At 48.3% G+C, this 27,080-nt stretch overlaps 1 protein-coding gene across 5 annotated transcripts in view; it reads left to right on the forward strand.

Moving 5' to 3' along the window:
• The window catches only part of TNIK (TRAF2 and NCK interacting kinase), a 162,325-nt gene extending 137,059 nt beyond the window's left edge, over positions 1-25,266 (forward strand). For 3 of the 5 annotated variants that reach the window (XM_054834861.1, XM_054834862.1, XM_054834865.1), the window contains 13 exons: positions 1,010-1,107; positions 5,348-5,532; positions 8,681-8,807; positions 10,926-11,090; positions 14,635-14,749; positions 15,351-15,521; positions 15,814-15,957; positions 17,490-17,624; positions 17,889-17,989; positions 19,494-19,643; positions 20,907-21,066; positions 21,676-21,815; positions 23,718-25,266. In XM_054834861.1, the coding sequence (XP_054690836.1) occupies positions 1,010-1,107; positions 5,348-5,532; positions 8,681-8,807; positions 10,926-11,090; positions 14,635-14,749; positions 15,351-15,521; positions 15,814-15,957; positions 17,490-17,624; positions 17,889-17,989; positions 19,494-19,643; positions 20,907-21,066; positions 21,676-21,815; positions 23,718-23,801 (1,775 nt within the window). In that variant the 3' untranslated portion in view covers positions 23,802-25,266. The remainder of the gene's footprint in view (positions 1-1,009; positions 1,108-5,347; positions 5,533-8,680; positions 8,808-10,925; positions 11,091-14,634; positions 14,750-15,350; positions 15,522-15,813; positions 15,958-17,489; positions 17,625-17,888; positions 17,990-19,493; positions 19,644-20,906; positions 21,067-21,675; positions 21,816-23,717) is intronic. The other 2 variants (XM_054834863.1, XM_054834866.1) reach the window with 1 other exon arrangement.
• The last annotated feature ends 1,814 nt before the right edge of the window (positions 25,267-27,080 follow it).

A 27,080-nucleotide genomic window follows, 5' to 3' on the forward strand; every position in this document is an offset into this window, starting at 1 on the left:
CCTATCTTCATTGACCCAAGCTCACTTCTTCTGAGATGGTTTCCTTAGGATTGTGTTTCACTTTGGGTGGGTATCTCTTTTTTTCCTTTTCCTTTTTTTTTGAGCTTCATCTTTGTGCAAAGCCTGAGATGGGAGCGGAGGAGTGAATTAGCCTGTAAGGAGCTTTCTCTAAAATGCTTTCACCAGGCAGCCATGCTTACACTGGGTTTATGTTCCTAGCCAAATTGTTTCTTCTCATCTTAGAGCCACTCTTAAAGATATTCCATTCCCCCGTCTAATCACAGTAGGAGTTGCTAAAGCACATACAGCCCATACATCTGCATTTCTGGCACAGCCCCACAGTATAAATCCCCAGGGCTGAAGCACATTAAAACAAATGCCGCCTCCATGCTTTGAATTTCTGATGACTTGGCCATAAGATGAGGTGTCTGTTGTTGAAATCATCACGTCTCGAGGTAGTCAATAAAAGCAGTTTATCGCCAGTTGTCCTTTTTGCTTTAGTTTTGTTTTTACTAATGGGGAATCCTGTGACAAATAATGTCCTAGCGATGTCAGATGCTGCAGAGCTTTTAATTTATTACATACATTCACTGTTTTGCAGAGTGAATTTGTTTCTTTCGTAGCGAAAAGGGCAGTCGCTGCGAGAAGGCTGTCGGTGGAGGCTGGGCTGGGTTATGGTTTCTGTCGCTCTATGGAGGGACACTCCATATAGTCAAGCAGAGAGGAGCAGGAGGATTTTTCAAGACAACAGAAGCAAAACATAGTGAAACTTTAGTAGTTGGACAAAAATTACCTATTTACAGGGCATCCAGTCCTGAGCCTGGGGTGTCCTTGTCAGCTTTCACCACCATCTTCCTGCACTTCATGGGCAAATAGCTGGGGAAGGGGCTGCCCCGGCGCAAGGCGGGGATGATGAAGCCCTCCACACCCACCCATCCCAGGCGATAGGGTGCAGCGACAGCTTTCAGCAGTGTGTAATTCCCACTCTCTCCGCTTGCCTTTCACCCAGGGAACGCCAAGCCCGAAGGCTCCCCCGTGCTCTCCCACGAGCCCGCCAAGGTAAAGCAGGAAGACAACAGGGATGTGACGCGACCAAGCCGACCCGCTGTGAGTCTTAAATTATTTCCCGCGGGAACGTTGCCAGCCGGCTTGGCCGTGTTTCCCTTCGGTGCAGTAGCACAGCCGCGGGAACCCCAAAAAAGACGCTAGTACCGTTGCTCTTCCAGCGGAGAGACTGGAAAGCAGCGGTACGGCGAGAGCCCGTGGGAGATTTGAATGCTTAAGAGAGTGCATGAGTTTTTATCAGGAGCCCAAGTCTAGGGGAAAGCACTTAAGCCTGTGTTTTCACGTAAAGCAGATGCTTAAGGGCTTTGCTAGCTTGGGCACGGTGGTTGCCGATGGCACATTGTTGTGTTCCGTGCTGCATGTCCCCCTGCAGCAGCCCGGCGGAGGGATGCTCTGCTCGGGAAGGCTGGGCGACCGGCCCCCGACAGCCTTCGCAGCTTAAAACCAAACCTGGTAGTGGTCTCTCTACACTCCCGTTTTACTATTCTGAGCAAAATCTCATCCGAAGTGTTTCCTCCTGGTTTAATGCTGTTGACATTTGTATTTTAAAACTGCAGAGTTGGCCTAATAACGAAATGAATTTCCACTGCTTCTCTTTTTTAATGTGTATTAATGTTTTGTTGATGTTGTGTTTTTTTTCTCTACACTCCACAGCGTTGAGCTAACAATTCTAATTTTATTTCTAACCTGCTTGCCCTTCCTCTGGCTTTTTCCTGTCCCGATCTGTTTCCTCTGATGCTGATTATTCTTCCTTTACCCACAGAGCTATAAGAAAGCTATAGATGAGGTTAGTGATATCTTTTCTCAGTGGGTCATGCCTATGCAAGGTTGACTAGTTAGCGCTTAATATCGAACCGTGTTTTCTTGGTGCTGACACTGAAAAAGGTGGCGATGCAATCTCGGGTCAGACGGGAGACCGAACGATTGCGTTTCGGCGCAGGGAGCCTGCCCGTGGGGAGGGGAGCGGCGCTGCCGGTGTGTTCTGCTCGGCCGGGGCTGCCTGAAACCCGCTGGCCAGACCACTTGCATGGAGGCCGTGGCAAGAAGCACCCCGACTTTCACGCACGGAGCAAAGGGTGCTGCCGTTGTCGGGCGTATTTGAAAGAGAAAGAGCGAGAGCGGAGGTTCCTTGTGCCAGTGGAGGTGGTCCGGGCAGCCTGCTCCGCTCACCGCATTCTGCTCTCAGCTACAGCCCCCCGCCGCCCGCTGATTTCAGTGGGGGCATCGAGCGCTATTCAAAACGTATTTTAAGCCTAATGAAGGCACTTGGCAAAGGAAGGAAAACAGAGCAGTGGAATACAGTGGGTAATTCATTCTCATGGACCAGACCATCAGCTGTAAAGCCAGAGCCATCCTGAATGTTGATGGGCAATGCTAGTCTTCATCCAGCACCTTAAAAAAAAAATAACTCTGAATTACACCTTTTTCACCACATGATAATATTTTACACGTGTTTACGTCTGGCCATGGTGAATGTTTAAATGTTCATGGGAGAAGACCAAATATTCCTGATTTAGCATTTAACCTGCCTCCCACGTGCATCGCTGTGCACACACTGCTGATATTGGGAACTGCGGGGCTGTAATGGAAAGCACCGGTATCAGCAGCCTCTCCTGCAGCCTCTTTCCTCTAAAAATAGAAGATAGGAAAGAAGGCAGATGTGCTGGTTAGTTAACTTGTTCTCTTGGATAAAACATGCGCAATGCATTTTCTTTAATGAGGTGCTTTGTTAAGAAAAAAGCACATAAATCACTGCCTAAATAGAGGCAGCGTGTGTGCTAAATTCAAGTTCAATGAGCTATGTGATTTTGGAAACCAATCTGACTTGGTTCCAGCAAATATTAAATCTAAAGAAGTCTTTGTAATTAAAAGTAATTAAAGAGCACTGATACTGTTAGCTTATGTATTATGTCACCCTCAGTAATAACATTTCAAACACGTGTGGAACTACAGAGCACTTTCTAGTTGTCAGATTGTTTTTGGTCCAAGAGCAACTCAGTGAAGCCGTTTAATCCTACAAAGTGCTCATTACTCGGAGAAAATGATAGCATCAAAGAATTAACCATCCCAAGGCAAGGCATTAACTAGGAAATACAAGTTATCTGATGATATTGTCTAGGGCTATTATTGCTGTTACAACTTCCACATTAGTTATTAAAAACTAATTAAGCTGATTTTTAAAATACTTGACTATCTTCTAGTGATGGCCAAAGAAAGCTGATAGGGTGCCTTGAAGCACATTAGAAATGGAAGGTGCAAAAAAGAAGTAATTTTCATGGTCCGTCGCTCTGACAGGGAAGGGTTCAGTCCTCGTCCTGCACTGCAGGAACTCCAGCTGCAATTTTAAGAGGCTCTTACGCAGCCCTAAAGTCCTTTTTAAAATTGAGAAGGCTCTAATCCAACTCAAAGGCAAGTGCTCAATAAAGAGCGTATTTCATACTCTAAATGGAAAGCATTGTTAAGCTGTTGAAATTGTCATTGGTTCTTCTTTAGGAGAAGAAACAATCATCATTGAAGCTGCTGCAGCGCTAATTAAAATAATTAGTTGTCGTGACTGCAGATTTGACTGTATTTCAATCCCAAACATGTTGGCATCGAAAATAAGCTCTTGAAATCCCTCATTCTCTCCTTAATCATGATGAAGAGCCTTTCTTTAAAGGTACAGAGAGCATTTGGAGAGGGATATGCAATACCCATCACAAGCACCCACTGTGGAGCAGGGATTGATCCGGTTTTTTTATTAAGAAACTAGCTTTTTGAGGTATACTAAAATTTACGGGTCTGACGCAAAACTCTCTGACGTCCGTGGGAGTCTCTCCTCTACGTCAGAGCCCGGGCAGACCTGGGAGCAGAATGTGCGGCTGTCCGCCGGTGGGAGCCCGCCGGGAGGTGTGGGTAATCGATAATCAAAGTACAAATTGCTTGCAAAATCTTCCTGCTTCGCGGTTAAAAAATAAACTGGGTTTGCATCTCAGCCGTAGAGGTTTTCCAACGTTTTCTTCACGTGTCGACGGGATAGATTTTAAGAGCTCCCTTTGCAACCGTAATTAGTATTGCCGTAGTCGCCCTGCTGGAACGGTAAACTGGAAATGCAGTAAATGAGAGTATGGCCGTAAGACAATTGTGGAATTTAGTCTTTTTCAATGAGTTTCTTTCTCCCTAATCCTTTATCTCTGACCGAATGCACTGATGCCTACCTCGGTCACTAATATAGGGAGAAATGGTAAGACTGACAATTGCGATGCTGTGTTCGTCATGTGCATGTCTTGTGCAACAGAGTTCTCTAACCCATTCTAATTCGAGCTCTCATGCTTTTCTGCCCTACTGCTTCCCCCTGCATTGCTATAAAAGCATGTAAGATAACAAAAAGTCTCTTTTCTACACGGTGCCTGCCATGTTCCTTGTTTTGAAATAGCAATGTCTATTTTATATGACTGTCGGGTCTGAGACCTCATCAAAGTCATGGTAAACTGAAAAATTCTTACTAGGCTTTGGGACTGCTCCTATCTTTTTTCTTGTTTCAAGGCTTTTTTTTTTTTTTTTTGGCTTTTGTGTTTTTCCCCCCTTAGCTTGTAGGCTGCCACATTTCACATAAAGTGCTTTATGGGTCCCGCTGAAGGATTTCTTTTTTTTTTTTTTTTTTTTTTTGATCATGTGGCTGACTCAGAGCTGTGACTCCAAAGTCTGGCTGAGCTGGGCGCTTCTCCTCGTGCTCCTCACCGCCTCTCGGCAGCCGCCCGACAGCGGAGACTCACCACGGAAGCAGCTCTTGACGTGGGGATTGCACCACTCCATGGGAGATGCTGTCATTGCTTCCTTCCCAAATGCATTTATTACAGAATAAATACAATTACAGGGTCTCTTTGAGAAGTTTGAAAGAAGAGAAAACCCTGCAGGAGAAATTCTCCAAGCCAATCTTTGAAATGACATTGTTTTCCAGTTTACTATGATGGTGACTGAACTTCACCTTTTCCAACAAATATAATTGTCGTGTATATACATATAAGTGTGTGTATATATATGCACATACACGTTCCAAACAGAAAAAGAAGAGGTTGGCTATTGATTTTTCAGTGAGCGTAAATCAGTTTTGTTTTGTTTAATAAATGCTACATGCTACAAACATTGTCCTACGTTCGTCTCATGTTTGTAATGACTCGTAAAGCTATTTCTTGTTGCTCGTGCTGTTAGCATTGGCTTTTGAAGAGATGTATGTGACGTTCTCCTCGCTTTAAATATAATAGCCATTGCTTTCTTGTTTTCTTGCCCCCATCCCCTTTAGGATCTGACGGCCTTAGCCAAAGAGTTGAGGGAGCTGCGCATCGAAGAAACCAATCGCCCCCTGAAGAAGGTGACGGACTACTCCTCCTCCAGCGAGGAGTCGGAAAGCAGCGAGGAGGAGGAGGAGGATGGGGAAAACGAGACGCATGATGGGACCGTGCCTGTCAGTGACATCCCACGGCTTATGTAAGAAGCACTTTCTTTTGGCAGGGGGAACTGTGAAACCGTGGTGTGTCTTGGTCTGGAGGAGCAGTAGCTGTGATATGGGACGTGTCCAAAGCACATCGGTGTTTGGTGACTGGCACTGGGAATGGTGTCATGATTGTAAGGGATAATTTACTCATATAAGTCTTCTTCCTGCTCCAAACTAGAGATGCTTAATGGGAAGAACTTAATTATTTGCACTGCGTATTCAGTGAACTTGGACTCCAAGCTGATGGGCCTGTTCCTTGCTGATGAGCAAGGCGGGTTTTTGGCCAGAGTGGACACACCTGACCTCATCCACACCTTGGGTCCTGCCCACGGGGTTGGCGTGTTAAAGCTCTGCCTGCTCTTGAGCCTGGTCGTGCCCCAAATCCAGCCATGCTGAAGCGCGGTACTTGGTGGCCTGCCCAGTGCCAACTGGTAGAGCCAGGATTATAATAATCCTGAATCTTTGTCTTTGATTTTCGTCCTTGGCTCAGTCACTGTGCAGGCAGCAAAACATGCTGGGCTATAAACGTTGAAATGAAGAAGTCAGCAGACTATGCTGTTGCGTCCCCATTATAGGTCATGGGATGCTTGTGCTTTTGAGTATCTCTGGATGAGAGAGGAGGGCAGCATAGCTTCAACGCACACAGACCAGCTGTCCTCATGCAGAGTGAGCTCGTGGAGCATCCCTACCCAGGCTCCCTGCCCGGTGCTTTGCAGCAGTAGCACTGCAGGGGCGTTTCTGGGGGCTCGCCGCCTGGCAGAGGGGTCTGACTCCTGCCCCTTTGAATTCACAGAGGAGTTGTGGGAAGGGGGATTATTTGCATTTTTCATCAGTTCGTTTCCATTCTTCCCGCTAAATGAATTATTAGTCAATATAGGCGTACCTAGCTTCATAGTGGTGGGGGTGGAGCGGCACAGAAGCCCTCTGGGTGGCAAGGAGACCCACAGGGTCCATGCTGTGCAAAGTGCCAAGCTGTTGGGTTGGAGCTTCCTTCCAGCAGAAGGAAAATCAGAGCTCTTGGAATTTGTTGGAGAAAGCCAGGAGACAGAGGGATGGCCGTGAATATGCAGCAGTTGGATGGGCAGTCACGCGTGTGAGAAGGGGCCTCAGGCTGCTCGCAGAAGAGGAGTTTCATCAGGAGTGGTTCATCTGTGCTGACAACCTTCTGCCAAACACCTCGCGTGTGACACAGCACTTTTCAGTGGATAAAACATCTCGCTGAATGCTTTGCAGCCAGATGTGTCGGACGACAGGCACGGCGGTGAGATGGATGCCCCAAACCCACTGCCAGCCGAACGCTGCTTGCTCCATAACGTCCTCTCTGTGAATGCGCCCCTGAGACTGAAGGTTGAGGTGCAAACCCTTGGTGTCACAGTGAGGTGGCAGGAGCTCTGTCTGTATCTAAGCGTTCGTGGGTATCTGCAGGCATGGCTGTGCTGCTCTGTCTGGGGAAAAAGAAAGCAAATGCTTGGCTTTACACCCTTATTTCACAAAAGGAACCTTAACTCAAGTTCAGACTAGGTGTAGTTGAGCATTTTTCTATCAAAGCTTTATTTTTCCCATGTTCAGTGTTTTTCCATTAGAAACTGGGGCTGAGAGAGATCATTTCATCTTCTTCTGCATCTTCCAAGTGATCTTTGTATAACCCATTTTTAAACTTCCCTGGGCATCCTCCCTGAGCACTGGGCTGCTCTTCATTTCAGCTCTGTCTGGGTCTCTCCTCCTGCAGGATAAGCCCATCCATCTCTGTGTCCCAGTGGACAGCAGGGACCGTTTACTCCTTCCACCTCTACAGATACCTGTTCTCCATCTGAAGACTATGATGACTCCCTGCGGCTCCCTCTCCTCTGAGCCGTGCATGCCAGCTTTCGCCCATGTACAGAGATTTCTTGCAGGGTGACGTGGAAACTGCGTGCTGATGGAATTGCGGACCTCGTAGCTACCACAGCCATTCATTCACTCACTGTATGGCCTCAAAATTAACATAACCTCCTTTGTCTCTGCTTTCTTATTTCTAACACTGGAATAATTGTGTTATTTTCTTAGCCTTTGGTGGTGTTGAAAAGCTAGTAGTAGGAAGGTGTGAGCTCCTCACGTGAAAGGTGCCGCAGAAGTATGACACGCTGTTGTTTGGAGTGCTTTGGGGATGCCTGTCCAGAGGATCCATCATTGAGTTGGGTCCCTGGGGCTCACGTCTCACGTCAGACCAGTAACCCCCTTGATGACTGCAGGCTTGCTTTGACTTTTCACGCTACCAGGCTCCCTCATGAGCCTCTGGGCATTGACAAGTAGATGTACACAGGGATGACGTGTTAAAGAGTGAATTACTTCATACTGATGGAAAGCAAACGGTCTGTATGGCTTTTAAATGCAAAGTTACAAGTCTCATTAACAATATCTTCATAACCGTCACCGGCATTTTCCAGCGCACAAGCAGGGCTGGGTAGTCCAGAGCCGCTTCATCATTTGCTTTTGGTTTTGTTTGAATTCTATTTAAGCAGCAGGTCTGCTAAGAAGGGAATGATAAAGTAACAGCGGCTGCTCACTGCCTGCGACATCCACTCTCAGGCAGTCCTAAAATTTAATGTGTGTGAGAATAAATGCCAGCCTCTCACTGGAGATAGGAGCACAGAAATAAACTCAAGGTGAAATCATGGATTAGGGCTACGTTTTCACCTGGAAAACAGCAAAGTGCTACAGGACACAACTTGTACTCCTGCCCGTGCCCCCTCCAAACCCCGTCCCCTCCCTCATTGTCTTTTGTCATCAGATGCTCTGATGCACTCTTCTCTTTTCAGGGGTTGAGATAGGGAAGAAAGGGAGTGAATTATTTATTTTTTTAAACTTTCTTAAGTACAAAAAATGATGTAAGGTAGAGCAGGACTGCAACTCCTCATGACCTGTTCATCAGTGCTCCTCTTGGGGCATGTTGGGATGAGAAAGGCCCTTCTCTTTGGTCTCCGTGCTGTATCTGTAGTGTATCAACCTGACCCTGGTCCTGTATTTCTGACAACATAAATAATTTCCCCATACATGTAATGGATATATTTTCTAATTTTTCTTCCAGTGAGATTAGAGGATTTTTCATCTAGTTTAACAAAGGAAATATCCATCATTAATGCTTTTCTATTCTGTCCTCAGACCAACAGGAATTCCTGGAAGCAATGAGCCATACAACCTGGGAATGGTGACAACCCATGGGATAGAGACTTCCCATGCAGATACGTTTAGCAATATTTCAAGGGAAGGGACTTTAATGGTGAGGGAGGTAAGTTGTAAAACAAATATTTCCATGGAGCATCTTCAGGAGGTTTTGCCTATGTAAGCACAAAAACTAACAGTGCTGTGTGTCCGGAACACAAAATGACTGAGTAAATTGTGCTCGTTAGCGCTCTCGTAATACAATTTACACTCGGAGCAAATGTGACAAGTGCAAATGTTTCTCACAACTACAAACAGCAGTGAATAGTGATGTCAGGGCACGGCACGGCGGGGAGGGTGCTCATGCAAATGACTCTGCCGTAATCCCTCGGTAGCTCCAGGCAACAAAAGTTATCTTCAATTCAGAGCGTTTAGTTAATACACTCGGAACCTGGCCCAAAGTTTCCCCTCTTCTTTCCACCCTTTGCCACTGTGTCAGGGGTTTGTAGGGCATTTGGAGGCTTTTACCAGGGGCTGGCCCTGTTTGGGGAGGGCTGAGCCCCCGGCTCTGGTCGGCTGCAGTGGGAGCAATCCTGCAGGATGGTACTGCAGGAGGGAGGCAGAGGAAGGCTGTGTAAGATCACCCCCAGTGTTTCTCAGTTTCCTGGTTGCTGGAACATGCTGGCGATGCTGCTGGAAACGCAGACGGGTAGCAGGTCTCCTGGTGAGGGGGCAGGAGGCTCTGGCAGTTGGTAGAACAGGGGGGTCAGTCTCCTGCCAGCATGTGAAGGAGGTGGATGGGAGAGGAGAAGGAGGGAGGGGAGGTTGGAGTCAGCAATCATAAAGGAGGAATGTTTAGATCAAATGCAAACCAGGCTTGAGCAGCATTCTTAATTCCGTTTATATAAAATATTCATATACGAAGGTTAAAAAATGAATGCAGCTTGGAAAGAGAGGAAGGAGTTAGCAAAAGAAGTCGCAACACTCGTGCTGCTCCACGAGTATTGGAGCCGGACAGCAATGCACAGCCCACCTAACCCCTCACTGGCATGGAGCCGTTCAGAGCAGGGATCCCGCAGCCTGGGCAGCCCTCTGCGCGTCCTCGTAGCTGGGAGGGTGATGCGGCTAGGCAGGAGAACAAGTCACTGCTAGAACAGGCAGCCATTTCTGAAATGAGCTTGGTGTTCAGCCTCACAACTGTAAAACACGTGCCACACCAGCAAGGCTATTTCAGAAAACAGTGATGCAGAAGGGTTTAAAAGCCAAGGGTGAGACAGACAGCTGGGAAACCCCTTTGGGAGTCTGATAAGAAACCCAAACTGCAGCCTCATGCTGGATACTTACTGTTTGCTCCCCACCGTAGCCATCAGAGGACAGACTCGCCAAGGTCAGTGAGCTTTGGGCAAAGGGCTTTTCGCTCTTTGGCAGGACAGCAAGGTGGTTGAAGGTGATGGAAGTGAGTGAGCAAAGGATAAATGTTGTCAGGACTGGTCAGAAACTTGGTGAGCCTGTTCAGAGGAAGTTTTCCACTAATCTCAATAAATAGGCAAGTCTCTATAATGATCTCATTGATGTGCTCCAGGTAGGTGCGATCCATCAAAATGGCAAATATTTCAAAACGATAGGGAAGGTTAGAAACTTCCCAGCAACTGTCTTGCACGAGGTGGGGGTGGAGAGGAAGGGGAAACGCAGGGAAGCCCCGGGAACCTTGTGCGCAGAGCAAGATGCCGGTCGTTCTGCCGATGCTGCCGCTGTTCACTGCTGGTTTGGGTTACAGAAACATGCGATGGGGGCTGTGTTGGCATTTGCGGTCAGGCTACTCGCTGTTGTAGCTGTGCAAAGCCGTTAAGGCTAACGCTGATCAAGGGGTCAGATTCTTCTGTCACCGGCGGCCGTGTGGGAGGAGAGCTGGCCATGGGGTTTGCACCCATGGTGGCAAGAGCAGAATCTGCCCTACGTTCCTTGTCTCAAAACGATGGTGATCAGGCTTCTCTCGCTGTAACGTGGCTAATTACTCTGTATTGACTTTGTGATTAATCCTGTCTTTATTTCTCCTGGGGTGGGGGGTTGGTTTGCTGCTTGCCAGCTTGCATGGGGATGGAAACAGAGAGGGTCCTTCTCCTGCGCTTGCTCTGGGAACTGGGGGACTGCCAACGGCTTGGTTTTGTTCGGGGTTTTTTTTCTCTTCTTTTTCTCTTTTTTTCCCCCCCCTTCTCTTTCTTCCTCATGCCTTGTGTCTCTGCAGACCTCTGGTGAAAAAAAGCGTTCTGGCCACGCAGCCAGCAATGGCTTTGCAGGTCACATCAATCTCCCTGACCTGGTGCAGCAAAGCCACTCGCCTGCGGGCACGCCGACCGAGGCCCTGGGGCGAGTCTCCACGCATGCGCAGGACATGGACTCGGTGCCTGAAGTAGGTGGTGGGGGGGGGAGCTCCTCTTTCTCCTTTGCATCGCTTTAAACAAGTATTAACATCTCTGCCCCACAAAGGGGCTTTCCTGCTTTCCTCCCTCGCTTGCTTGGCTCTTCTCTCTCTTTGTTTCTGGTCCACGTGGGTGAGCGTAGTGGAAATGCGAGGGAATCCGATGGGTTATTGCTATATGCGTCTATAGCTGATGGTAGAAATGTGTACGAGGTCTTCTCTCAAGCCCACCAGCTGGAGTTTTGGTGGTGATGGCTTGAATGCTGCCAACTGATGTGAAAGCCCCATTTTTTTATTTTTTTATTTTTTGACATATGGAAATACAAGAAAATTACGAGGGCCAGTGATGCCATTAACTTCAACTGGGCCCAGCTTCCACCTGTGCGATCTGATACTTAGCGTGACTCAAAAGGTCAGCAAAAACCAAAGCCAACAAAATTCCGGATAGTTCTTCAGACTAGAAAAAATCTGCACGCCTTTAAAATCGTGCGTTTCCTGTCATGGCAAAGTATTTCTCCCTGGTAGCTGTTTTACAGGGACACGATTGAACATTAGCATTGTATAAGGTGTAAAAAGTCCTAGAAAGTACTAGCTGTGACACAGAAGACAAAGGAATCGGTGTTTTTTCCTTACCATCACCAGCTGTGGGAACCAGGCACAGTTCTCTCTTTTCCTGTGAAAAATCAACCCATTTGATGCTTGATAAGCTATTTTATTTAATTTTTTTCTTTTCATTTTGTCGGTCATACATCAAAAGTTGCGTTGTTGTACTCTCTTTCATAGAAATGATGTACTCATTTTATGGTGTACTTTTACTAGCAGTATAAAAATAACAATTGCTTGGAATTGGGCATTGATAAAACGTAAGAACAGATGGTGTGTGACTCGATCTCAAGGTTTTACCCGTTTCTTCGTTGCCTTTAAAAGTAGTGATGAGAGAGTTTCATCCTGAAAGTAACACCTTCCACGGTCATCCTGGGACTGCTAAAACACAGGCAGACAGCACGCAAGGATTGGGTTTAAATATATTCATTTATAGAATACCACCCAAGAAGATCTTTTCCATTTCTAAAACTGCATTTTTAGGGCTGACTGAGCCAGGAGTGGGTGGAATTGGAAACTTAGGGATTTAGTTCACATGCTTCCAGGTGACTCATGGTGCTGCGAGCAAAAAGAAGGGAGCAAGCACGACCTCGCCCTGCAGCATGATGCTGTCTCCATAAGCCACCACGGAGGTTTATAGGCAGTTGAACAGGAAGATGAGGTCTTAATATTTAAATAACGGGCTTGAAAATTACTAAAATGCCAGATTCTTAGGAGAATAACTGAATCTGAGCAAAGAAAAGAAACACTCGGTGTACTGGGATGAGGGGTTTCTTTCTAATTCACTTGTCAGAAAGCACCTGGCTCTCAGCTGGAAAGCATCCCTGTAAATACTGATTTTTTTTCTCGTCCTTGAATTGTTGGTGTTTTATGGAAAAGACATTGAGCAGATGGAAAAAATTGTGTATTTCTTGGATGTGAAAGAAGCATGAAGTAGCGAGTATATCTCATACAAATGTGGCTGTACTGTGTATGTAAATGCGGTATCTGTTCCCTGCCACAGGCTGTTAACTCCTTCCACGGGTCTCGGTTACCGTGTACTTTTTGGAAATCCATCCCGTTTCTATGGAAACAGGCGGGCTGTCAGGGGAGTAGAGACGGGAGGGAAGCGGGATGCGCAGCGTGGTTTTGGCAGGCGCGGGGCATGGATGCCGGCTCACCCATGGATGCCAGCCCCAAAACGAAACGCTTGGAAAATCCCGAGCCATGATGGTGCTACCGCACCCGATGGTTTTTTGCCCCTAAATGTTTTTGTGGCCCGCTGGAGGACTGGTACGAGCCCAGCCCGGTTTCGGGATGGATGTTCCCTGTGGCACACCTCCCCGCAGCACGGGCTTGTCCCCATGGCAGCTGTCAGCTGGGGGGCTGCGGCGGTGGGCATGGGGAGCAGCCTGGGCTCTGGTGACTCGGGGACGTGGCAGCTGAGGAAGATTTATTTCAGGGAAGGAAAATGTCTCGGGGAAGAAAAATGTGAGCAGTAGTGCTGCTGCAGAGTGACTTGGGTTTTGCTGCTGTTACAGCTCTTAACGGAGCTCATCGTAAGATATATCCTGGGTAAATACTGGAGTAGGAAAAATAAGATGCTCAACGAGGGGGGGGGAAATCACGTCACTTTCCACAGTCCACAAAAAGGATTTCCTTTTGCTTGGGAGAAGGTCTTAGCCTCGTCTTCTGCCTTAACAACACAATGGCTTTAAAAAGAATGCAACATGATGCTGCGGTTTGTTCCTCCCCAAATTCCCGTGGCAAAGTATTGGTTCTGACGTTCTCCGTGATACGTTCAGGTTGTTTTGTTAGCTTAGAAATGGCCCTTTCTGCAGTCCCGCCTGAAATCCCACCATTTAAAACACTTCATGGAAATCACAAGCGACCCGTGTACATGTGGTCCCCATGAGGTGTGCTGAAGACCAGAGTCGGGGGGATGGAGCAATGTCGGGGATGCTGTCTTCTGATGAGCCTGAGTATCCAAGGTGGTTTTGAACGCTCCCTGTTTAAAAGCTCTGCCTAAAGCACCGCACAGCTCACCCCAAGTCTTCCCCGCCTCCAGCACTTCAGATCCTCCCAAAACTGGAGCAGCCGGGCGTGCTGAGGAGCGTTGCTGGGTCCCACCTCAGTCATAGGTGTGAGGACCTGCGATAACAGCCCCGCAGAATGAAAAATAGGTGTTTTGCTAGAGAGCAGACTTCTCCTATTTTCCCAGGGGCGTAAATACTTTGGGCTTAGCCCAGCAAATCCCAGGGTAACAGGCAGTAAAAGCAGAGCAGTATTAGGGCTGTACGAGCTCTCCAGCCTAAGCTTTTCAGGTCCTAAACTAGATCGTCCACGACCTGTTGAAATAAAATCTTTGCTCAGACTGTGCTGGTTGGCGTTTGGCTTTGGCACAAGGAAAGCAGCAGTCGCCCCTTTTCCAGCTCTGCGAATTACTCTGGGGGTCACTGGTCCGTGTCAGCTGCCCCACGCCGGGGCTTTCCGGGGGCTCCCAGCGCCATCCTGCCAACCTTGGCTGCACGGCAGGAGGGTGGGAAAAGCAAACCCTCACCTTCCGGACATCCCAGAGCGGGTTTTTTTAGGTAGGTGTTGCCTAAAAACATGCAGACAAGTTGGTTTTTACCTGCATTGACTTTTGCCTCTGGCCCTGCGGCTTCTCCGCTAACCGGTCTCACGGCTGTGCTGTGCTTCTGCTTGCAAGAAGAGAGCAGAGCCGAGCCCTGCTCCTCTCGTTTTCTGTTGCTCATGGACACTCACAAATGTAATTGAATGTTTTTCCTGATTAGTTATGGGGGAGGAGGAGCAGATGTTCACGGAGGGCTCAAAGGGCACCGCAGGGGCAGGCACTGGGTCTGCTAATGAAGAAGTCTATATGTATACACACATACACAAAACTATTGTTATTCCGGTGCTCTGAGCTCTCTCTGTGCTGTTTGTTTTCCAGTATGGTATGGGAAGTAGCACCAAAGCCTCTTTCACCCCCTTTGTGGACACCAGAGTGTATCAGACCTCGCCTACTGATGAAGATGAAGATGAGGACGAAGAGTCATCTGCTACTGGTAGGAGGCAATGGGGCCAGTTTGAGAGGGGAGGAAGGTTTCATGGAAACCAGGTTGTGGAGCCTGAATAACCCCACTGAACCTCTTCGACATTTCACTATGTATAATGATTACTCGCATCTGCATCCTTGTGCTGTCCAGTTTTCATCTAACTACTTCTCCCCCACCAGTAAAATGCCCCCAGAAAGGTCCAGGAGAAAACAGGGAACAGCAGAAATCCACCCATCCGTCTGCCTGGGCAGCCAGGAGAAATGTTCCTGGCAGAGCTGGGAGGTTGTAATAGCTCCAAAAAGCCGGCAGTTGCTCAGAAGTCATTGAAAGTGGGTGGATGTGGGCAGGCAGGCAGTGAATAGTGCTGGTCAGCTCTGTAGGCAGGGCTGGAGGTTTGGGAACATCACCTGCTGACGGGTTTGGTGGTGGTTCCAACCCACGAGAAAAGCCTGATGATCCCTCTTCAGGCTAATAGCTTCTAACATAGTGATGACATCAGAAAATAAACCCAGTATTGTCTTCCTATTAAAAAAAAAAAAAACCACCTGACAGAAGAGGTACATGCAATTAATCCATCATACCTCACTGTTTTGTTGTGTTTCCTTGCAAGCCCTGTTCACCAGCGAGCTGCTCAGACAGGAGCAGGCCAAGCTGAACGAAGCCCGGAAGATCTCGGTGGTGAACGTCAACCCCACCAACATCCGTCCCCACAGCGACACCCCGGAGATCCGGAAATACAAGAAGCGCTTCAACTCGGAGATACTCTGTGCTGCTTTATGGGGTAAGCCCCTTGTCACACCATGCCCTCAGCAGAGCTCTCCAGAGCATGTGGCTGGCGATGGAACGTGAATGTGTCATCACAGAACCAAGGCCCTGCCTCTGTCCCCTTCTCCATCCTGGGCAAGGCTAATGTCCCCGAGTCCCTGCGCTGTAAGAGTGCTTCTTCACGTTCATGGGAAGGTCACAGCCTTAGCTGGGATCGGTCGGTCACTCGGTGGTAGCAGGGACAAGCTCAGGGTGTTGTCCTCGGGAGCAGCCATGGCCCCTGGTGCCCATTGCCCTCTCCTCTTCAGGTGTGAATCTGCTGGTGGGCACAGAAAATGGCCTGATGCTGCTGGATCGAAGCGGACAGGGGAAGGTCTACAACCTGATCAACAGACGGCGATTTCAACAGATGGACGTACTTGAGGGCCTTAATGTCCTCGTGACAATATCAGGTACGCCTCTCATGCTCTCACCACATCATTCACTTTCTTGGCCAGATTCCCCAGGCGGTTCCAGCTCAGACAAATCCTGCCCACTGGGAGGTTGGAGGTGGCTTATTCCAGAATCAAAGGCATTAGATCTGCAAGAACACCTCCAAGAGCAGTTTTCTCCCATCGCCTGCCAGCTCCACTTCATCCGCAACGCTCCATCCTCCTTTAGCAGGGAAGGGAAGGTGCAGGATACAGGCAGGATACAGGCAGATATCCCGGCAAGGCAGGGAGTCACGGCTCGAGGGGGCAGTGAGCTCTGCTTTTGGGTCTGTTTGGGTCTGGCCAAGGGAGCTATGACCCATGGCTTCAGGGCTCCAGCTCAGACCATGGCTGTGCTCGGGGTGCCCCCAGCATCCTGAGGGCTACAGGCTCGTCACTGTCCCTGGGTTCAGCCAGGAGCTCCGGAGCCCTCAAATCAGGCTCAGGGGGTGATTCCTGGCAAAAAAGCAAAAACTCTGTGGTCCAGTCTCCCAGGAGAGCGCCCAGCATCCTCCCTGCAGAGCAGCCCCCTGAAGCACGTGGGTGGCGGAGCCGGGGCAGAGCCTTCTCCTGCTGATACCTGCCCCACAGAGCTCGCAGAGGACAGCAAGAGAAATGCTCGTTAGGAAAATGGCTTGATATCGTCCTTCAGTTTACTTTCATGTTGTTCAACACCCACCCAGGCTCACTCTGCATTCGCCAGCAAATTCCTGCTCCCTCCGTTCAGATCGGCCTCTTAAAAAATGCTGCTTCATCATCTGCCTTGCTCTGCAGCTTCCCTGTGGTTTCGGGGATAACAGCTGTAGGAAGAAGGGGTGCAAGATGAATGGGGGGGCGGGTGGCGCTCCCCAGGGACCACCAGCCCGTGAGACAGCGCTGAGGACAAGCCCTGGGGACTTGTGGAAACCCACGAGCAGAGCCCCTGCTTTATGGTTTGGGTCATCTCCCACTGGCCTCAGTGCGAGCTGTGTCCTGTCCCTGCCGCGGGGCTTTGCAGCAGCAGGGAGGTTTATAGCCGGATCGCAGCCCTCCAAGAGGCGTGCGGGAATTTGGCAGCCCCTCAGCGCTGCAGAGCCCAGCGCCGGGCTTGTCGGCAAATAGCGGTGCCGGCCGCAGACCGAGGAGCTCGTGTCTCAGCTCCAGTTGTACAAAGGAGAAGAGAGGAAAGAAACCAGGTGGGTGAGTCATTGGGTAAGCCCTGAGCTGTAAGAGAGTTGGGGTCACGGCCCTGCTGTGCCCACCCGTCTCTCCATGAACGCTAATTTATAGGAAAAGGAACATTTCCAGCCTGCGGGAAGCAAGAGCCCAGCTCTGCCAGTATCCACCTGCAGTCTGGGAGACAGAGGTCTGGGCTCTGCTTTCCAAACCAACACAATAACTAAATTACTATTTTCAACTTCATCGTGAAACAAACTTTCATTTTATCATCTCGTGAGTGAAAATAAGCACTGAAATCTCAAGATTTCCTGTGCATGCATGCTCTGGTCTGACAGGGAAGTTTCCTTTGCCAACAGGAAAGAAGAACAAGCTGCGTGTGTACTATCTCTCCTGGCTGAGAAACAGAATTTTACACAACGACCCTGAAGTGGAGAAGAAGCAGGGCTGGATCACGGTCGGGGACCTGGAGGGATGCATCCACTACAAAGTTGGTGAGTGGCCTCTCCAGAAAAAAAATGTCTGGAGGGATGCGTTTTTGTTCTCTAGTCTTTGATGTAACCTGACAATTTCTCTTAAAATATGAGTAGACCATAGCCACAAATAAATTTGGAATTCGTTTGTATGTATTAGGTGGATGCTTTACTAAATGAGAGCCAACAGAGAGACAGCCTGAGAAGCTGTTCCTGGAGATGAGTTGTTCAGCCTTGTTGGAAAGAAAGTGAATGTTTTTAAAATCAGTTTCATTTTCATTTTAGTGAAATATGAAAGAATCAAGTTCTTGGTGATTGCCTTAAAGAATGCTGTAGAGATCTACGCTTGGGCTCCTAAACCATATCACAAGTTTATGGCATTTAAGGTATGTTTATCTTTTAACCAAATTACACTTTGTAATTGTAAATACCTGCGATTTCTGTACTAAGCAGAGCAGAAAAGCGTCTCGCTTGTGTAGCTGTGCTCCTCGGGATGCCTGGTAGGCACAGGAGACAGGATACATTCTGGCTGAAGAGGTGGGATACATTCTGCTTGTGGCTAACAGTTGAGCGTTAGTATTAGTGTATGCTGATGTACTTGGGAAGTTTGCAGAAAACTGACCAAATGTCCATGAGTAAAATTGAGTTGGGGTTTTGGAGGGGCGGGGGTTTGTCTTTGGTTTTTTTAACCTCCGACTACTTTTTCACATACAGTATGAAAACAGCTTGGCATTATTTTCCATTTTTATTTTGCAAGGTCCCCTCCCCTTCCGCAGCATGGATTCTGTTTCAAGACAGAAAGTCCAGGAGAGTGACCCACTCTTTCTCTCTCTTTTTCTCTCCCTTTTCATCTGCCTCGGGTTCCTTCAGTGAGACCTTTCTCCTCTATAACCTGCCAACGGGTATTTTGTACTTAGTCCTGTAAAGCACTTTTCATCCTAAGCTCTATGCAGAGACAAGTCACAAGGGGCAATACCTTCTGGAGATGTTCATGCTGAGTAATCTCATTTTGCATCCTTCCAGCACAAATGGGCTTATTCAGTATTAGGTCACAGTTGCTTTTTCTGAACAAAAGCCAGAATAAGTGGGCACAGTGACACACAGAGCTCCGCAGCATTAAAGTGGCCTGGGATCCAGCCTCTGCAGGCGCCGGTGAGGATGCTGGTTAGTGCTCCCAGTGCTGCTTCTCCAGTCTGGGGGTGCTGAGCATCCTTCGCAGCGATCTGTTGGGATGGCGGGAAATACCACCCGCTGCTTTTCCCTGTCAGGAGTCAGAGCGGTCCTTGCACAGAGAGCCAGGAGCTCTTTTCTCTCCCTGGGGGTGTTTCACCCTCCTGCTGAGGACCTAAGCCATGGAGAGATGCTCTGTCCTGGATCGGTCCATGCCAGGGAGCTGGTCCCAGCCTGCATCCAGCAGGTTAGTTTGAACAGGGATAAGCAGGACTTTGCTAATCTGACTCATTTCACTGCCCAAACCAGAGCGGTGATCCCTGCCAGGAGCGGAGGTGGGTGGTCACAGCTCTCTGCAGACTTTGATCTCGTTACCCTGAGCAGCACCAGCAGCGGGGCTCCCCACACACTGGCTGTACGCGTGCTCGTGTAAAATTGAGCTGTCGCCTTCCTTTAGAGACCAAATCCTCAGGTTGGCCTTGGGCTCCTGGGGGAAAAGAGCTGTGCTTGGCAAGGGTGAGCACTTATCTGCTGGGATGGCTGGAGCCAGTGGGTGACACCCTCTGAGGCATCTGACATAGGAACAGAGAGACAGGAATATAAATAACCACACATTTCGTAGGAAACACAGTCAAACAAATATGATTTCAAAACCGTATCAGGCTGCTGCTGTGGGGATTTGTTGGTTTTCTGCGATACTCACTGAAGGGATTATAAAAGTCTTTTGCAGATCTCCAGCACAAGCCGTTGCTCGTGGATCTCACTGTAGAAGAGGGTCAGAGACTCAAGGTTATCTTTGGATCACACACTGGTTTCCATGTGATTGATGTAGATTCTGGGAACTCTTATGATATCTACATACCGTCTCACGTGAGTACACGGGGGAGTGCTGCTGCATGACTAACGCAGGTCATCAGCAAGGTTTGGACAGGCCCTTGGTGGCCCAGAAATGGTGACCAGTCAGGTGCATCTTGCCATGGGTATGACATTCTCCGGTGTCATCTTCATTGATACACTCTTAAAGGGGACTCGGAGGTGTCACATACTTCAGGTTCGTTATTCGCACAGGCTGTTTCTGTCCTCGTGCCTGAGCAGTCAGGTTTAAGGTTGCCGTATCCCATAGAAGGAAAAATCTGTCCCTACGCTGCATGGAGCAGTAATGGAGCTCTCTGTAGGGCAGGACAGCATGAAACCAGGTTCTTGGTTGTTGGACAACATAGACCCACCAAGAGCTGGCTGCCCAGTGCCCTATCCCATTGCACGGTGTCCCAGATGTGGTCACCAACACTTACCTGTTCCTGCTGAGGCTGTGCGGTTTGCCCAGGCGAGGGTTGCAGGATTAGGGTAGCCCAAATCTCAGTAAGCCTGCTGCTCCAAACTCCCATCCCCCTGACAGGAGGGACTCACCACAGAACCTCTCTCAGGTCCATCAGCTGTTTCAAGAGAGAACCAGTGCTACAAAAAATACTGTAGATGAGGATTTCCTTGTTGGCTCGTTTAAGCTCCATCCATGCTATTGGCCCAAGCAAACTGGTCCTGAAGAAACTGAGTCACTAATCAAATCCAGGAACTGCTGAATCTGATCTGAGAAGCAGAGCTGCCCCTGCGAGAGCTGGCAAGAAGCATAGGGAGAAATACTGGGGCAGCTGGGGATGGTTTTGTTGTCTTAGCTACAGAAGGGCAGACGTGGGTGGAAAGTCACTGTATCTGCCCTTGGAGCTAGAGACTGACTGCTAAAAAAATGGGAATATTTCCTCCCTAGGGCTACCTGTAAGATTCTGGAGTTATTTGCATTAATTTGAATAGGAGATGGATTCATCAGTCAGCAGTCACTTCTTTGTGTTGGAGCCAAGTGCCAGCTATCAGTCTTGGGGGCGTGTATGTTGTGATCTCTCTATAATTACTGAACCTGTTTATCCATGACGTATCGAACAGCTTTGATGGTAGGGTAAACATGACAGCTTTATTCCCCTTCGAGGTTATGTCTGAAAGCCAATGCCTGTTTCTGAATCGAGGGAGGGTTTCGTTCTCGGGTTGGCTTGGGGTTTTGTTTTCCTAAGGCTCTGCTCCCTTCCCCTTACCCCTTCCTCCATTCAATGTAATTCTGACTTTTAGGGTTTATTTTAACTGCAGATTCAGGGCAATATTACTCCTCACGCCATTGTCATCCTGCCTAAAACAGACGGGATGGAGATGCTTGTGTGCTATGAGGATGAAGGCGTATATGTGAACACCTATGGACGGATAACTAAAGATGTGGTGCTCCAGTGGGGAGAAATGCCTACTTCCGTGGGTAGGTCAACCCTTCCTCTTCACCTGTGTAAAATACAAATGACAAGTAAGATGAGGAGTCTGGAATGCTGAGATGGAGTCATTTGGGCTTTTCTTTATCAAAGGAGATTTATCTCAGCCAGCTAAGAGATGCAATTGCTAAATTTTTACAGTTTGGTCCTGTGCAATAAGAGCAAGTTCTGATTTGAAGATTTGAGCTCTGGTTCATCTTAGATAAGATAATATAAGCTGTTGCACTGGTGGGATACTGTGTTGAGTGGAAGAGGGGCTGAGTGCGGAGCTGGGAGCACTTGGGTTGCTCTTCTACCTCTGCTGTTGCTCAGCTCCATGACCCATGGAGGCAAGCCACTGCCCAGCTCCTCACCCACAGAAATCGGAAGAAAGGATAGTTCTTCTGTTTAAATTACTGAGCAATTTCTGGATGAAGAGTGCTATGTAGAGGCTATTATCCTTGCGAACACATGCCTGGCCGCCTGTGCCTGCGGCAGTCAGAGCTCTGCCATTGATCTACGTAAGCTTTGAATAACAGCTGATGAGAGCTTTTCTGCCTGTTGCGTAATATTTAGCTCAACACACGTGGTAACACCTACCAAACGCTTCCTTTTGACAGCCTACATTCATTCCAATCAAATAATGGGCTGGGGAGAGAAAGCTATTGAAATCCGGTCAGTGGAGACGGGACATTTGGATGGAGTATTTATGCACAAGCGAGCTCAAAGGTTAAAGTTTCTATGTGAAAGAAATGATAAGGTAAGTTCACTTCAAAGTTTGTATCCATGCTTTAAGCTACAAACTACTTTTAGACTTTAAGTCTGGTTTATCTTGAGGTTAATAATTAATCGGAAGGTCCTGTTTAATAAGTAGTGCCTATAAATCCACTCCCAATTGATTCTCTCCAGTGGATGCAGACCTCAGCCTGTGGTGGGACGATCTGCGAGATCTCTTCCACCTCTAGCTGAGATCTGTGTTGACTTGGCTCGACTTTCTCCCAAGTCTTGCATCCGAACATTAACTATCGAGGCTGCCAAGTAAACTCTGCAAAACTTGAGAAATGGTAGCAGTAAGGATGCGTAAGGGACCCTGATTTGAGCTCTGGTGCAGAAACGTTTTGATGCATATTTAGATGCTTTTTGATGCATCTTAAACTATTTTCTCCATGGAACCTCATCTTTTTCTGTGGACAGCACTGATAAATACTGCTCCGGAGGGTCACCAGAATTGCATGGGGAACATGCTGTCGTGTAGATGACCCCTGCCGTGGGTGTTGCTGATGGGCAAGGGGTGCGGGGAATGAGGGAAGGAGAAATTGCTGGAGGAAAAGGAATATTTGCTTGGAAGAGATGGTTGAATGCCGAGGTCTATTTCTGCTGTTGGTATTTCCTCATCTCACAAGGTTTCACCGAGATAAATCAGGACCATGCAGCAGGGACTTCTTTCGTAACGAGCACGAGCACGAAACACGTGAAGAAACTGATTGCTCCGTCCCCAGAGCAGGGTTTGATAATGTGCAATAAATAATCAGTTTATTGAACAGCTGCTCATTAATCGAGCATTGCCCTACCTGTTCCATGGAGTTAGGCTGGAGCTCTGTGGGAAAAACATATCCGAACCTTGCAGCCGAGTATACCATGGGAAGCTGCCCAAGAAGCTGAATTTAAGTTGCCCAAATACCCCTGGATTGTTTTTTTCCTGACTTTTGAATACTTGACTCCACAGCTTTTGTACTGTTTTTTTAGAGATCTTTTTCTGGCTTGTTCCTAATGGTTTGGTTTTTTGGGGGGGGTCCTTTTCTAAGAAAACTGGGAAAAAAGCCACCTCGATCTATCTAAAATACTGGAACCAGCTGATCACTGGTGGCTGTGAAATACTAAACCCAGATGTTTCTTTTTCTGGAGAAATGGTTAACGATGAAAGTCACATGAAGATTGAATAATTTTTATTTAAAAAGGACAGAGGCTTCAAATTGTCCCCTTCAATATTTGCAAATTATAACTTACTTATTTTTTAAGACTTCCGTTGGGGTCAAACGCTGGTGAATCCTGACAGAAGCACCAAAAACAGTATTCTTCATGCAAAGTCTTGAAATGTTTCTGTGCTTTGAGAATATTGAAGGAAAGTAGTTTTCCCGAGCTTTACTTTCAGGAACAGCTGAAATACCAGGACTAACTTTTCCAAAGAAAACCGTTTCAGACCGAGACAGATATTGACCCAAATGGTTAACGTTTAGCAGGATCCAAACCACTGACAGTCCTGTTAATATTGCATAATAAATGGTGCCATGGCAGTAAAATGTGATAAACTTGGTATTTTTAAGGCGTTCCAAACCTTGCTGTCTTTGGTACTGATAAGCAATGGAGGTTTTATTACTGTGTTCACTAATAGTAAGTGGTTTGATTTGATCCGAGTCTGGCATGGGTTAGCTCCAGCCCCCGAGCTCCGTGGAAAACAGAACCAGGCATAAAATTATGCGGGTCCACGTAAAATTTCTGCTGTCAACTGGGGCAAAGGAGCAGGGAGGGAGGTTTAGGCAGAGGAAACCACAGGGCGTGGGGCAGTTCCTGCTTTCCTCGCTCACCGAGACAATTAACAGACTTTTTCTTATAATAATAACAATTATTAATAAGGGTTTTTTTTTTTTTTTCTTCAAAACAGGTATTTTTTGCATCGGTGAGATCTGGAGGAAGCAGCCAAGTGTTTTTCATGACCCTCAACAGAAACTCCATGATGAACTGGTAACAGACGAGCACTTGGCACTCACCGCCATGGCATTATTTCTAATTTAAAGGACATTAAACACGTGGACTAACACTGTAGAGGCAGATGTGGAGGGCCCCGAAGAACACCGCTCCACACGCTCCCCCGGCGCTGTCAGCCCTGGGGCGGGGGCTGGACTTTCGCGCTTGGACCCCCCAAGGTCTCCTGATTACGCTGTGTTATAGTGGGTTATGAGTTTTCCTTCCCCCCCCCCCCCCCCCCCCAATTTTACTTTTTCTTTGTCCCCTACTTTGTAAGAACGGGGAAAGAAACAGTGTCAAAAAGTCTGTTTTTAATTCTGTCTGCCTGCTAGCATCAAATATATAGTATGTTGTAAAGTTACCAATTAAATCTGGTGAGAGACAGCACAATAAATGTACCTTTTATCTTTGTGATGAAGGCCATAACCGTATAGCTGGGTAATTTTAGAAATCTTTTGCCTTCACCAACATTTACATGTTGCTTTTGGCAGCAACGGCTTAACAGATTTTTAAAGAAGAGAAAAAATAATAGGTTTTTTTCCCCTCTTTTGGGAAATGGATTTTAAATGGCTAAACTACTAGCCTTAGACTAATAAAAATCAGCTACCATTTTTGTCAAGTCTGTCAATCCATATTTCTATATGGATCTTCACATAATGGTGTGTCTTGATAGGGACAGAGGTGCCATTTGTTGTTGTTCCGGAGGTGCCCGCCTGCCCCGGGGCTTGGCCGCAGGTGCTGGGTCGGGGGGACCGGAGGAGGAGGGGACAGCGGAGCGGTTGGAGGAGCCCCGCGCTCGCCCCCGAGGCGGGATTTGCGGCCGCAGACGGCTCCCGGGATGCCGCGGGCGCCGGACCCCGATGCCGAAGCCAGTGCGAGCTGTGGGTGCTCGTGTCCCCCCCTCCCCGAGCCCGGAGCTGGGCGCTGGCGTGCGGAGGCAGCCGGCGCGGGGACGGGGAAGACGAAACGAGCTGCCCGTCCCCCGCGTTGCTGGATTAGGCTTGTAAAGAGCTTAAAAAAATATATATACGTGTGGTTTCTTCGGCCGAGGGTCTGAATCTCTACTCGTTTTCCGCCCCCTCCGCTCCCTAGGAATTACCCAACATACAGTGAAAGACAACATCCGTGCCGAACCGTGTGTGTGTGTTTAGTTCAGGTTGAATCGTGTCCTTATAAACTCTGCTCAGTTGATTTCCGTTTTCGGTGCGTATCTGGGGTTTTCTTTCTCAGTAGCTGCAAGCATGGCCGCCTGTGGTGTTGGGGTGTCGCATAACAAGGTCTGTGTTGCTGGTTTTAACCTACCTCGTTTCGGTTGGGGTTTGTCTTTTGGTTTGGTTTATTTTATTTTTTTTTTTCCGTTCCGCTGTCGATCACAGCGCTGTTACCTCCAGCGACATATAGAGAGCTTAACTGGCAATCTTGGTGTACTCAGTAACGATGGCTTTATTAAAAAATGATTAAATCAACAGGACTTGGTCAAACTTGAATCTTTATGGAGGGTAAGAGGCGTCGCAGGGCGGCGGGGATGGGATGGGCCACCCTCGCCCGTAGCATCCCACGGGCAGGGCTGTGCGGCAGCGGTACCCGCGCGGGCAGGACGTCGGTACCGGCAGGGATTGCCAGCGGCGGGATGTGGCATCCAGAGGAGCGCGGGCGAGAGGCGCTTTGCAGGTGCCGCCTTCACCCGGCACCGGGCACCTTCCCGCCGGTGCGGTGCAGCCCCGTGCAGCAGCAGCCTGCCCAGCACCTGGCTAAGCGCCCTGCAAAGAGTAGGGACGGCCGTAAGACCACGATACTGGAATTAAAACCCCACACAGGTCCCATTGCAGACACTGACTGCCATTGGCTCTTCGTTGGTTAAAATACAAATAAAATAAAAACCAGAGCTTTTTATTAAGTTATGTTGCAAACTGATAACAAATGCACAGCTCTGGATGGTTTTTTGGGTGGGGTTTTTTTATTGTGGGGTTTTGGGTACAGTGACAAAATAGAAGGGAATCGTGTTTAAACGTACGATAGTTCATTGAATGTATTTTATAAAATCTGAGGGTCATTTGAAACAAAAAGCATAAGAAACCAATATTAACGCAGTCTTGTCTCCAGAGTGCGTGCATGGACGTACCATAGAGCAAACGCATTTCTGGTGCCAGTAAAACACAAAACTGGAACATTAAGCCATGTTTTTTATATTTTTGTAAATAAACCCCGGGGTGTTAACCGTTAGCAGGTCACAGAGGTAAAGTGGCTTTTCAGGGCTCCAAGTCCTGACGCCCTTTGCCTGGAGGGTCTCGGGAAAGCACCGGGTTTGGGCAGGATGAGTGCGGGGGAACAGGGCATGTCTCCTGCAACGCTGCTGGGCAGTGAGCAGCCGCCGAGGGATGTCTCGATGGGCCATCACCACCTGAAACCTTCTGCTCTTCCACAAAATCAACCCACGATGATTATACGGACATGCTTTCCCCTCCAAATACTCCTGGCTTTGCTTTGCTTTGCTTTTGTTGTAAGTAAAATATGTTTGTGGCCGATCAATGCTATCAGAAACTATTTAATCTTAGTGTTGTAAAGAAGTAAAGCGTGGGGCTCTTTTTAACACCCTGTTTCTGGGAGTTTTTACCGGGGAGGGGAAACTGTAACTCGTTCAGCTGAGCAGTGCTGCAGGAGGAAAGAGAGGAGTAACTTCCGTGCATGTGCAGGAGTCACTTGAGCCTGTTGCAGATTCAATTATTTATGGAGTTGCTGTGAAATATTGCATGAACTTCAGGGACAAGTCATACCCTCCGTGGTAAATGAAAGAAAAGCCCTGAGAGCTGACGTGAGGCTGCGCTCGGCCGCGGGGTTACCCCCCAGCACGCCCAAGGTAAAGGATGCTCAGAGGTAAGGCCGTAGCAGCTACTCATGGGGATTGAGTGCATTTTCAAACCTGTTTCAGAATGATTATCAAATGGCATTTTTCTTGTTGCAAGATGGTTTTGGGGTTGATGATATTACATATTTTTGGGACAGAAAGGGGATGCTTGAGGTGCCCCTGGCCCCGGCCCCAGAGCTGGGCTGGTGCTGCTACAGGTGATGTTGCCGGGCTGCAATTCCTTGTCTCAACCTGAGGCCGTGCAAATCCATTGCTGCTCACATGACAGTTTGTGCGGTGACGCTACGTAATTGGGGCCAACGTGAGCATCACATGCGGTTCAAGGCGTAGGATGCCGGTCACAACCACCGCGCCCCTGTGGCATCTGTTTCCTGCCCTGCGTACCGCTGCAGAGCTGCCGCTTCCCATCTTGGC

The sequence above is a fragment of the Grus americana genome, chromosome 9 (assembly GCF_028858705.1).
Source record: "Grus americana isolate bGruAme1 chromosome 9, bGruAme1.mat, whole genome shotgun sequence".
In the NCBI taxonomy this organism is placed as follows: Eukaryota; Metazoa; Chordata; class Aves; order Gruiformes; family Gruidae; genus Grus; species Grus americana.